Genomic DNA, 13,031 nt, shown 5'->3' with positions numbered 1-13,031 from the left:
TGAAGTGGACGAAGGACGAAGACGTGAGGACTGAGCAGCGGAGCAGGTTATGAGAACAGTCTCCACTCTGACCCACGGAGCACGGAGCGCCCCCTGGACTTTCATATAAAACTTTCCACCCGAGAGGAGGAGGTGAAGGAGAAGTTGGCGGGACACGGTGCGTGGAAACACAAAGACAGGAGTGAGGGAGAGACAGGGAGAGAAATAGAATTAAATAAGAAGACTGGAGCAGGAGGACATGAAGGAGAGGAGGTGGATTAGAGCAGAGAGCAGGGGTCACATTTATGACTCAAACCAAGAACATATGCTCTGTGTCGTCTGTTCTGTGTCTGTGTGTGTGTGTGTGTAAGTTCATGCATTTCAGTACAGTGGGATTCCCCCCAGGTCCTGGAGCGGTGGTCAGATTTATTTTCTTGTCCATTGTCTCATGCTGTGATATCAAAGGCCTATTGTTTGTTGACCAGTGAGGCTGCTGCAGGTTAGGGGCAGGTTGAGGAGCAGTTTTTTAGCTCCTCGTCGTCTCATTACGCCTGAAATTTCATTTTATATCAGGGCCAATAAATGCCAGACTGTGAAGCCGCAGTGATGTCTCATTTGTTTCATTCATAAAGGATTTGTCTCCGATAAAAAAACAACATAAAAAAAAACCCTGGATTTAAAAAACATACCATTAGGAGCAGGTGTGTAAAAGTGTCAGTTAACTTTATTAAGATCAGCTTCACTCAGTTGAAAAAAACAACAACTTTTGTCTTTGGAACGTTTACTACAGAAGAGGAAACAAGGATTTATAAAATAAGTTGCTGGAAGGACATCAGATATAAAACAATCTTTGAAACAAAGAATCAAACAAGAATAAAGGCTCAAATATTTTTGGAGGCGGGGCGTTCTATTTAGGTTTGTTGTTTTCGCCCTTTTGTTTTACAAAATAATATCAAAAGAGGGGGAAAAAAAAACCATAAAGTAAATCAAGTTATTTACAGTGCATGTATTTACATTAAGGCATTTTTCTTTGCTGGGGAGAAAGATGGTTGATGTGATTACAACCCCTGTTTGTACACAATCAAATAAATAGATTATTACAGTGCTATATCATCATTATCATCATTATTATTATTATTATTTGAATGCTACCAGCAGTGAATGAACAAATACAGTTATTAGTTCAGCCTGAAAAACCACGACACCACCATGGACGGTGAATAGTATTAGTATTAAAGGGTAGGTTTACATTTATGTCTAATCTCAACGGAACAGGAAAAAAAAAAAAGAATTTGGCCCTTTAGGATCACAAAAAGTCAAAAGAAAATATGATTTTTTAATTTTATAATTTAAAAAAAAGTCTCTTTCAAGTCTCTGCCAGACAGCAGTAAAGTATTGTTCAAACGAAAATGTGAATTTTTTTTTTTTTTTGTGGATAAAAATGTGAACCTATCCTTTAGGAAGTAACAATCTGAGTTCCACCGACTGATGGAGCTGCATTAGCAGAGATCACAGCCCCTCATCGTCCAGGACATTTGTAGCTGCTGCAGCCTGACAGACCAGTGACTGTGTCAGACCAGTGACTGTGTCAGGCCAGTGACCGTGTCAGACCAGTGACTGTGTCAGACCAGTGACCGTGTCAGACCAGTGACTGTGTCAGACCAGTGACCGTGTCAGACCAGTGACTGTGTCAGACCAGTGACCGTGTCAGACCAGTGACTGTGTCAGACCAGTGACCGTGTCAGACCAGTGACTGTGTCAGACCAGTGACCGTGTCAGACCAGTGACTGTGTCAGACCAGTGACCGTGTCAGACCAGTGACTGTGTCAGACCAGTGACCGTGTCAGACCAGTGACTGTGTCAGACCAGTGACCGTGTCAGACCAGTGACTGTGTCAGACCAGTGACCGTGTCAGACCAGTGACTGTGTCAGACCAGTGACCGTGTCAGACCAGTGACTGTGTCAGACCAGTGACCGTGTCAGACCAGTGACTGTGTCAGACCAGTGACCGTGTCAGACCAGTGACTGTGTCAGACCAGTGACCGTGTCAGACCAGTGACTGTGTCAGACCAGTGATCGTTTCAGACCAGTGATCAGGTCAGACTGTTCACTGTAACTATTCCTGCTTCCTCCTAATGAGTTGAAAACTGTAACCTTCTTCAGCATTAACTTTAGCATTTTGTAATAAAAAAAATTTGAAAAAAAAATTGCGTGGAGGAGCCTGAAGACGGCTTGACGTCCCTGTAGGCCTCAAGTCCTAATCAAGTCTGAAAAAGTCGCTAAATTCAGCCAAAAAGTCAAATGAAAACTGGAAGCTGAAGCTGAGCTGACGTGGAGATAAGGTTGGCTGGTGGCGGCAGATTGGGGCAGACCTGCTTCCGTTCTGCCCAATGAAGACACCGTGACAACAGCCGTGGTCATTTTCCAAGATAACCTAAAGCATTTCCAGGACTCCCCCCCCCACGCCCCCAAAAGGTTTCCAGGATGTCCAGGATGCTTGGGAACCCCAACGAGCACGTTTTCCTACAGACTTTGGACCCTCAGAGAAAGGCCTGACTGATGATGCGTGGGTGAAGCGGCCTGAGCTGAGCTGATACATTAGGTTAAATGATGGATGAAGACACACGTTTGAAGAAGACTTTTTTTTTTCACCAACTACGGGTTGAGAACTGAGAAACAGCACCATGTGTGCGACTGTCCACGTCCGTCAGAGCTCTGCTGAAGTGCTGAACCAAACCAGAGGAGGAGGAGGAGGCACTTAAGAAGATGTCGACGATTAAAGACCATGCTTTGGTTGAAAGATCGGGGGAAAGAAAAAAAAACAAAACAAAAAAAAAAAAAAACACAAATGTGCAGTAAATGGTTATTCTGCCTAAGCCTGGGCTTCAAACACACTCAGTTCTGTTTAAGTGAATGAATTCTGAGATAACGTCCACGACTTCTGCTCAGATTTCTCCAGCTGGAAATCCATCCAAACACCACCTGAATAATTCATCACCCTAATTGCTGCTCTTTAGTAAACCATCCACCCGCCCTCTGCTTCTTGCTCGTCCTCACATCTCCTCGCCCTAAAATCTAAAAATCCTTCCGTCTCTTTCTCCTTCACACACACACACACACCCATACACACATGTACATACACACACTCAGTATCATCCATCTCTCCAGGGTATAAATGCCTTCAATTTTTAATATCTGGACAGTGATGATTAGTGGAGATTCAGTCCAGCCGTGATAACAACAACCATCGCTCCAGTGGTGAAAAGAAACACAGGCTCAGACTTAAAACACGGATTCTAGTGCAAATCAAAGGATTTGTTTTTTGTTTTTTTTTTCGTAAAAACAATTTTAAAAAATCTGGCTATTCCAGTTACATCGAGAGACTAACAAACCACAGAGTAAACAAATGAAGATTTGGTTTGACTAGTTTTGCAAATAAGAGCTTCCTCTTTGTATATATAAAAAAACACAGTCAGTTCTATGTTAGAACAGAGGGAGAAAAAAAAAATAAAGGATGTACAAGTTTGGAGTCGGTTAGTGCTTTTTATTCCAGTCACGCGCAAAAGTTCAAGCGGACTGGAGACTTAACTTTGGAAGCTACCGTTTTACTAGTTTTCTTCTTTGCCTTTTTTCCAAAGAAAAACAAGTTTATCCTGGAGGTTGAACGACCAGAATGCCTTCTAGGTTAGAAAATCTTCCCTCACTTGCTCCTGGTATGGAGGGACACGATTTTTCGAGGCTACCGTACCTTTTTTTTTGCACACGATAGGAGCACCAGGGGGAGCTGTTTCGTCTGTGAGAAAGCTGCTGAAATCTGGCAGCTCCTAACGTTGGTGACGGAGACAGAGAGCTCAGGGTAAAAGTCAGGGTAGCGCTCGTGTGATGTCGGCGTGTGTGTGTATGCGTGTGTGTGTGTATGTGTGTATGTAGCTGCTAGTTTTGGTGTCTCTTCATGTGCAGGGCCAGGTGGTCGGATCGGGAAAAGGCCCTGGAGCAGACCACACACTGGAAGGGTTTGGCGCCCGTGTGCTTCCGGTAGTGACGCGTCAGCTCGTCGGAACGTGCGAAGCGCCAGTCGCAGCTGTCCCATGTGCACCTGTATGGCTTCTCACCTGCACGGAGACAAAAGAAAAAAAAATTACAATCCACGATGAGCACAGTGTGAGTTAATTCAAGGTTTTTTTAACGTGACACAGGAGGCAGTGTCGAGCTCTGATTAAAAGGCACTGAAGGAACTGATTACTATTAAAACTGACACTAACAATTCCCCACAAGACTCGTGACTCACACACACACACACACACGGTGGGGTGGAGAAACTGGGAGAACAGGCTTTTCAGAAAAATCCAGCTGTCTATCACCATAAACACTCAGACATTCATCACCAAATGCAGCACAAGGTTCCCACGGATTGCGGCCGACGGTGATAAAAACTAGTGAGACCAGTTGGTTTCAGGTCCATCTTAAGACAAGTGCAGATACAACATTCACCTGTCACCTGTGCTGAAATTCACTCTGCAGTTTGTCAAGTAGTCAGATCTATATGTGATTTAGAATGCATATCAAGGTGACAGTTCTTAATCCCTCACTGAAAAGTTATATCCCGTTTACCGCTTTGCATTATGGGTAAAGAAGACCTTTAGTAATCCCAGTTGCCTGAAAAGGTTAAAGAGTTAAAATGTACTTCAATCAATGCTAATTTCAAGGTAAAAAGTTCCTTTGTCCTGCATTCAAAAATTATTTTCATCTAATGTTGGGCAAGCCCATTGTTGAGCTGGCAGACTGTGGAACAGTGGACGAATGATTGGGTTTGGAACTGGAGAGTTGGTGGTTCGAAATCCAGTTGTGTGACAAACACTTCAAACGCTTCTGTTTCATGAATGGTTTAAAAACAGAGGACATGTTTGGAACAATGACAGAGTAACAATACGTGACATCACTACTAAGGTTATACTTTAATATTCTTTTATATCTATATTTAACAGATACTACACGATTATTTACTAAAATCTACGTGTAATGTGAAGAGGATTGGAATTTGAATATTTCACATCAATGCCAACGCAGGGTTTTTAAAATATTTTTCTGCATCAGTAACATTTTTTTCACTGACTGCCTCCTTTATTTTCCTGATGTTAAATGACGGGCCAATACTTTTTAAATATTTATAAATTGTCATATTTAGAAGTTGAGTGAAATAAAAGTTCAATTCAAATTCAATTTAACCCAGAAAAATAACAATAATTGATGTCATGTATTGGACAGTTTGACAGGAAGGTGTGTAAAAAACTTCCCTAAATACTAACAGTCACAGCAACAGTGTGTCATCAAGTCAAAAACCAAAACACAGAGGAGAGACAATGACAAGAGACGCTCAGAAGATTCCTCACTCACTGTATCACAACACACACTGGCAAACACACACACACACACACAAACACACACCACAACACAGACAAACAGACAGACAGAAACACAAACAATCGGGGTAATGGATGTTGATGGAGATTAGAGTGGGAACTCCCACTGGGACTCGAAGGCATTAGGAATCATCTCATACAGATTACTGACAGGTGTGTGAGTGTGTGGACGTGTCTGTGTGTGTGCGTGCGTGCGAGCGTCACAGTGGCTGAAGAAAAGGAGAAACAGACAGAGAGACAGGGGAGGAGTAGCTGGTGAAGGTGGTGGAGTGGCAGGAAGGCTGGCACAAACGCAGAGGAAACGAATAAATGTCGCAGGAGCAAAAAAAACAAAAAAAACAACTGACCAACACAGACAGGGAATATATGGAAGCTGCTGCAACGTCGACTCTGCGTCGTGTTGTGTTTCCATTTTGTGGTCTGTGATAAGTGCAACAACCACAATCAGCCTGCAGCACGAGCGATGCCGGGTCTAATTGTCGTGTCATGTTCCAAGCGCCGACATGCATGAAAATTACATCCACAACAAATGCTGCAAGCGCCGTGTTCGGGCCCAATAGGTAGAGACGACACTGGATCAAAAGAGCCGAGGTCGACTTCTGTGGCTGCACCATAATGAGCCAGGAATGAATTCACATCAACGATGGCAGAGGTGGAGCCCAGCACTTGAATGCTCCAAATAGTTTCATTTATTACCAGTAACATTAACATCATCGACATCAGGCCCAATTAGATTAATTATATCGGTACGGCAATTCATTCAAATACTCATTCCTACTATTACACTTACTTATACTTAAGTAACTCATACTTACATACTCTTACTATTACACTTACTTAAGTAACTCATACTTACATACTCAAAAACATGTGATGATCCTCCAACTGAATTGACACAGTTAACATGGTTCTCAGTTAGAAAGCTCTGCTCACTTTCTGTTCAACTGGCTGTAGTAGCTGTACAAAAAAATTATTTTTAAATATAACCTTTATTTATTATATTTCATCTTGAGTTTTATTGATGAAATGTCTCATGTGGTGAAGTTTTTTCCTAATCTTTCAGATTTTATTAGCTTCCTTTTTGGTAAAATTAACAAATAACTGGCTATAAATATTTTTCTTCTTCACTGTGGTCTGGGTTAATGTTGCCTTATCAAACCACAGGGCTCTACGTACCACCTGCAAGTACAACATTGAAAATACTTGTACTACTTATTTGTGGAAAATTGTATGGGTACAACCTCAGTTCCAATGAAGTGATTAATAAAACAGTTATTGAGAATCTTCTGAATGCCAGACAGATGGTAATGAGGCGTTGAAAGCAGACGATGACGAGTGAAGTGGAGGATTAACTGATCAGATTATCTTTGATTGAAAGGTGTCAAAACAAGCCTGACCGGTCTGTGAAAAGTGTCTCAAAGTGACTAAAAACAAATATGTTTGAACAGGCAAACTGATCCTGGAGGACATGGCACCACATGTCCTCACACTGGCCACATAGTGCGAGAGTCATCCGCTGGCAGAAGTGTGTCACTTCCACCTGTTTTGATGGAATAGTATATTGGGCAGAGGATGGGAATGGGGTGGGATACATTTACAGGCACATGCCAAGAACACGAGACTCTGCCCAGCAACACGGTGCCAGCGCTGATACCGAAATACGAGTTGCAGAGGTGGCGTCATTTTCATGACAAAAAAAATAAATAAAAATACTAAAACTGAGAAGAACGTCGTACCTGTGTGGGTCCTGAGGTGGGCTTTAAGGTGGGATGACTTGGTGTAGACCTTCTTGCAGCCTGAAGACACACAGGGAGACAAACACAAACATGAGGCTGAATCCAAAGTGGAATAACTCACAGGAGCCAGATATGTATTTACCCCAGTAAAACTGAGCTGTGGTATGCTAGACATCCCAGCTAATGAAGAGCAGAAGCTGTTTGTCGTGAAATATAGTAAATGATTTGGTTTCGTAGGAAAAAAAAAAAAAACAACAAATAGTGATCTGATTTTCATTAAAATCAATGTGGTTTTGATGAAAAAAAAACTTTGGTCTGCCCAGTGTTTTTGTAAGTTAAAGATGTTCAGATTTGACATAATCACAGAAGAGTTCACTGGAAATTCACTGTTTAACATAAGAGGCTGTGATTTGTTGAAATCAAATTGTTATGTTCCTATTAATCAGGGAACATTTTTGGGATAAATCACATTCTAAACATTGTTAATTTTTCCTTAATTATAAAAGAGTAAACCGGGAAATTAAAATCTGTCCTGTGCAAAGTGTGGATCGGTTTTTGTGTGGATACAACAAATCAACTTCATCTGACTTTAAAGAAATTAAACGTGTTCAAACACGCTGTAGGAGGCTCCGCTTAAGTCTTTTTTTTTTTTACACACTGCCGCGGGGGAATTGCCACTCCGTATCCTGCAAGTAGCTGCACATCATATCACTGCTACAGTACCGGCCTGTATATGTGTGTGTGTAGTCTAAACACATAATCTATACTCTGACAAGTGTGTGTGTGTACGTAAACACAATCCAATTACTTAAGAAGAAGATCTATGTAATTAACACTTCCAATAAACACAATCCAATTACTTAAGAAGATCTATGTAATTAACACTTCCACACATAAACACTCCATTCCACAATTATATAAGCGATGACTTTAAAGCCGCAACTGTGTGTTCGCTGGTTTTTCTTTGCTTTTGTTTGGTAATAAATGTACAGACATTTAATTGACCCAAGGTGACGGCCAAAAAATGTTCAAATTCCAGAGCAGCCTGTTCTCTGCTGTGGCCACAAGCCACACTGTGACTCAGAGGCCGAGGAAAGTCTTTCAGAAGACGCAACATATCATTTTCCAAACAAATACACTTAGGTATTTTAGAATAACACTTTTTTTTGACAGTTGACCTCTGTCACTGACCTGGGATTCACCTGACCGCAGCTTAGAGTAAAAATATCACACAACAGTGGCAGCAAGACCCAACATGCAGCATGCATACAGTAGTAGGACGGTGCTATTGTTCTAACCTGGGTAATCACAGTGGTGGATCCGTCGCTTCTCCAAATCTGGGTTGTTCCTCCGGCTGTAGCGGGCAGGCACTGTGGTCTGGGCAGGAGCTGGAGCCTGGGTTACAGCAGGGGCTTGTGGGAGGACCGCAGCCTGACTTTGGACCGGGGTCGGAGCAGAAGTGAGTGGCAGAGCTAAACTGCTTGGTCCCTGACCCGGGGCGAGTCCAGGGGTGCTACCACCCGCTAACTTGGAGGCGATGGTGGCTGCGTACGAGGGAGGAGGAGACATGGTGTGGAGCAGCTCCTTCTGCCTGTCAGGGCTGCCGGGTTCAGAGCTGGGCGGAGAGGGTGGCAGGTACGGAGTCTGCTGCTGCTGCTGCTGCTGCTGGAGATCATGAGGGTGTGCTTGAGGATGAGGGAAGGCCTCTCCACCCAGACCACAGTAAGAGGCTTTGCTCGTGTGCGTCTGTGCAGATGTGGAGGAAACTACGGGGAGCTCTTGGAAAGGTGTGTGGATTGTGGAAGTGTGTTGTATCTGCTGCTGCTGTTGCTGCATCTCCAGACCGTGGGGGTGGTCCAAACCTGAGTTCAGGAGCTGAAACAGTGAGTTGCTGTTGTCATGATGGTGGTGAAGAGAATGCTGTTCAAACGGTGATGTCATTTCCTGTTTGACGAACACCTCCGGCCCTGACTCCCCAGCCTGGCTGCCTCCAGACTGGTTGAAAACACTGGTGAAGTCTGGTAGCCCCGATAGCGTCATGGTTTCCATGTCAATGCCAGCGTGTCCAGAGGTGCTGCAGCTACTGGTGGGCGAAGTGTTGGGGCAGTGAGGCTGTAGATTAGGGGAGAAACACGGGGAGACGGATTCTGTTTTTATTTGGGTGAGAGCCACGTGGCTCTGGTGCTGCTGCGGCCGCACCTGCGAACTCACACCCATCTTCAAATAGGCCACTTCGGGGAGATACAGATTCATGTTGAGGGTATAGGGGGCGCCGCTGTGATCGTCAGTGAAAAACTGCTCCACAGAACAGGCACCATCTCTCTGTGACTTCTGCTGAGCGTCTGTGGGAGGTGGAAGGGAGAGAGACTGAGGAGAGAGATATCTGTCCATCTCACATTTGGCCTGGTGGTAAAAGGACACACACACACACACACAAAAGGTTATCTTTCTGGTCGACTTTAAATGAACATTTTACTCCACAGCAAGTGCTTCTCATAAAGCAGCATGAAACTATTCGGAGGAGCTATTTTGAGAAGACAAAGGTTTGACAGCACAGTCACCGCTCAAACATTTATCAAGTAGTCATCAATAGGAGCTTGCCACATTCCATTTGTGCCTGCAAGGCTGAACTCAGAGACTCATCAGCTGCTGAGGGGCAGCTGATGAGGAGCAGACTAAGTTCTGGAAGAAGTGCAGACTCACAATCTCATGGAAACCACATCAGAGGTGAAAGGATCTCTCACGTACGCTGACTTGATCAGTACTTTACTAAACTAGGGGGAACGGACCTGGGTCAATCTGACAGGGACAGCAAACATGTCAGAATTTTCAGTGAAATACATCTGACAAGTTCTTACTTTTACTCAACAAACCGTTTAAGCTCTGGGCTTAATCAGGTTCAATCAACTTGATTTGAAACTGGAAAACAACTTTTGAAAATACCAAGTGTTGTCTGAAGAAAACGCTGAAAACTACTGAAAATGCCAAGTGTTGTCTGAAGAAAACGCTGAAGTGGTGCCGTCAGCACAGGGTCTATGAAATTCAGTGAGTTTAAATTAAATGAGCAACTCTAATTAAACCGTTTATATACTTAGACCGTAAAGACTGAACAAACTCAGTACTTTTGTGGGATATAATAAACAGAACATGTTGTCTCTACAGGTTAGGGGAAAAAACAGTTCCTGTGATTTCACCTTCCTGTGTGAGTGTGAACCAAAAGTATGTTTTTGCAGATAAATAAAACATTCTTCAGATTGAAAGCAAACAATGACAATATAAAAATAAGACAGTTAAATCATTACTGACTGCATCTCTAAAGTTCTTCTCTTGGGTTGATTCTCTCACTATTGTGTAATTAAATAATTATTACAATACAGCGACTAAATTCAGAATGAAAATGTAGTCGAGTCACTCAGGACTTGCAGTGGTGTAGCAGCCTGTTTCAGGTATGTGCTGACATTTCTTTTCTCAAGAGACTGACAAGCAATTGATTAGTTTTTTCCCCCTCTTTCTCTTCGGGCTGCTCAGGTGGATTCCTGCTTTTTATGGTAATTATTTATATGCTTAACAAATGGCTTTTTATTATGGAGTCAATTCGATGGACAGTATCAGCCGTGGTGCCAACGGAAAGGTCGATAGTAAACGATTTAGTAAAGGATTAAATAAAAAAAAAGGTCAAACAGACAAACTGCACACTCTGCATTTAGATGGGCTTTTCAGTGAGCATTTGAGTTGGATTATTTGCTTTAATTTTTCAACGTTTAATATTCATATAAACCTCAGATGACTGTAAATGTTACACATCTCAGTGTTATTAAAGTTGGAGGAGCTCTGCAGCACAGGATGAAACAGCAACATGAAAGGGAATGGGGAAACACCCATGCCTCCCTGCAGCAGCAGCAGGAGCAGGAGCATGCAGGAATGGGCTGTTCCTGCTGCTGCTTCTTCTCCTGCTGCTGCTGCTGCTGCTATTTCTAGGCTCTTTCACTCTCCCACAAGTTTCCTTGCGGGCAGAGTTGCCGGGACCTTTGTACAGTCCGGCCCTGGTTGCCGTCAGTTGTTGCCAGGATGGTATGATGGTGAGAGAGGCACCAACAACTGCTGAGCAACTGGCAGACGGAGCAAACACGCAGTGAATGCACGTCGGAGGCAGAGCGACGCTGCACAATGTAGCCAACTGGCCGCGCTGATATTTCTCATTAATGCACGTTGAAGTGCTGATGAGCACGTCCGCAAACAGGTCGATTGCATTATTATTTTTTGGAGGCCATACAGGAGACAAACACATCAGCAAGGGGTGAACAACATGCAGGCTGCCACGCCCATCCAGTCAAAGACATCACCACAGTGTGCATAAAGAGATTTTGATTTGTTTGTGCACGAGTGTGTGCAATACCTGTAGTGAGTAGTCGTTTAATCCAGCTTTGTCAGAAAGCTTGCAGTCTAAACCGAACAGCACCGAGTCCTCCAGAGAAAAGACAGCCGGCAGAGTCGCCTTCTGCAGCGGGTAGAAGGGATCGTCCTGCCCGCCGCCGCTCACGGTGAGTGTGGCGGCCATGGAGCTCCGGTGCACCGCCGCAGAGGAGGGAGAACTGTAACCCGGAGAACGGATGCTACAGCGGAGTGATACAGAAACGGAGGAGGCGAAGAGGTGGAGGGCTGTGTGTGCGTTGGACTTGTTACTGATGCATCCCCTTCCACTTGTTTCATCCTTCCACCGGCCCCTCCAACACTTTTCTATCCGCTGTGGAGAGGGCGGGGCGCCGGGAGTAAATACAGCGGAGGCTCCGCCCGTCGACGGCTTTGATCATTCATTCACCGGCCACCGCCCTGAAACACACGCAATTACTACCATGACGTTAGGACGTTGTGTATGTATTTGTTTTACCTAGCAATGGAACACGGATTAGTACAATAGTATAATTATATGTAACCAATTACCGGCATCTTTATCACAACCTGTCCAATAATTAACAATTTACAGGCGGGTCTTCCTGACGGAGGCGGCCATGTTGGATCGCCATGTTTTGCCCAGAGTGGCTAAATTGAAACTTACAAACTTAAAAACATTTTCTCTCTAAGCACACTCAAAAATTCGTGCCTAAAATAGACAAAAATGTTTCAGAAGTTACTAAGTTTGTGTTCAACACCACTTCCTATGTACTTTATAAATGGGAAGTCGAAACATCCATGAGAAAAATTACAATTTATATCCAAGCATAGCAGCACTGGACTGATGATGAACACATTAACACACAACAGACAATGTAAAATCCTACCAATACACCTACAGGACATGGGGAGTACTGCATGTACAACATATCCTAAACAGTGAAAGAACACAAACAAATTCAGTAAATGTCACCAGAGTTAAAATAGAAATACAAGGACACGTGTCCTAAACAGTGAAAAAACACAAACTCAAACAAATTCAGTAAATGTCAGTAAATGAGTTAAAATAGAAATACAAGGACACGTACTTAATGATGATGTCAATGTTTTAAACTATGATAATATTTAAAGAACAATAGGCAGTGGATATTAGTTTGGACAGAGAAGAGAAAGAGAAGACATGGTACAAAGTCATATTTAACCTCGATAATCAGACGTTTACACGATAAAGTTACTTCGAAGAGCAGATAAGTAGCAGGAAACTGGGCTGTAATGGTTTTGCCTCACCTCTCATCCAAGAGGCGTCTTCAGTCCTCAAAGAGAGCTGGAAATAACAAACAGGTATTATTGGTATTTGGATCATTGCACACAGATAATATAAAACCCTCTGCCAACACTGACTGGTTTCCCACAATCAGGTTCAGGTCTGCGACAAACAACTATTTTTAATTATTAGTTATTAAATAATTTTCCTTTGAGATCACTTAATTATTTTGTGTATGAA

General features: G+C 43.2%; 1 protein-coding gene across 1 annotated transcript; it reads right to left on the bottom strand.

Annotated features, from left to right (window-relative positions):
* Window positions 1-342: 342 nt before the first annotated feature.
* Window positions 343-12,937, bottom strand: klf5a (Kruppel like factor 5a). Its single transcript, XM_008321545.3, has 5 exons — window positions 12,815-12,937; window positions 11,532-11,965; window positions 8,434-9,538; window positions 7,136-7,195; window positions 343-4,091 (listed from the first exon to the last, which is right to left on the bottom strand). Exons 2-5 carry the CDS (start codon window positions 11,691-11,693, stop codon window positions 3,913-3,915), a joined length of 1,506 nt encoding a protein of 501 aa, XP_008319767.1. The 5' UTR covers window positions 11,694-11,965; window positions 12,815-12,937; the 3' UTR covers window positions 343-3,912.
* Window positions 12,938-13,031: the final 94 nt, after the last annotated feature.

The sequence above is a fragment of the Cynoglossus semilaevis genome, chromosome 12, assembly GCF_000523025.1.
Source record: "Cynoglossus semilaevis isolate Cse_v1.0 chromosome 12, Cse_v1.0, whole genome shotgun sequence".
NCBI lineage: Eukaryota > Metazoa > Chordata > Actinopteri > Pleuronectiformes > Cynoglossidae > Cynoglossus > Cynoglossus semilaevis.
Note: the sequence above shows the minus strand (reverse complement) of the source record. Positions and strands in the feature narration are given on the sequence as shown.

What these genes read in the sequence shown, in the direction of transcription:
- klf5a (XM_008321545.3), bottom strand. Translation starts at nt 11,693, where the DNA reads ATGGCCGCCACACTCACCGTGAGCGGCGGCGGGCAGGACGATCCCTTC. An exon ending in TAAACGACTACTCACTACAG is followed by an intron (nt 9,539 to 11,531) that starts GTATTGCACACA and finishes TTTTACCACCAG; the next exon opens with GCCAAATGTGAGATGGACAG. An exon ending in CCACCACTGTGATTACCCAG is followed by an intron (nt 7,196 to 8,433) that starts GTTAGAACAATA and finishes GTGTGTCTTCAG; the next exon opens with GCTGCAAGAAGGTCTACACC.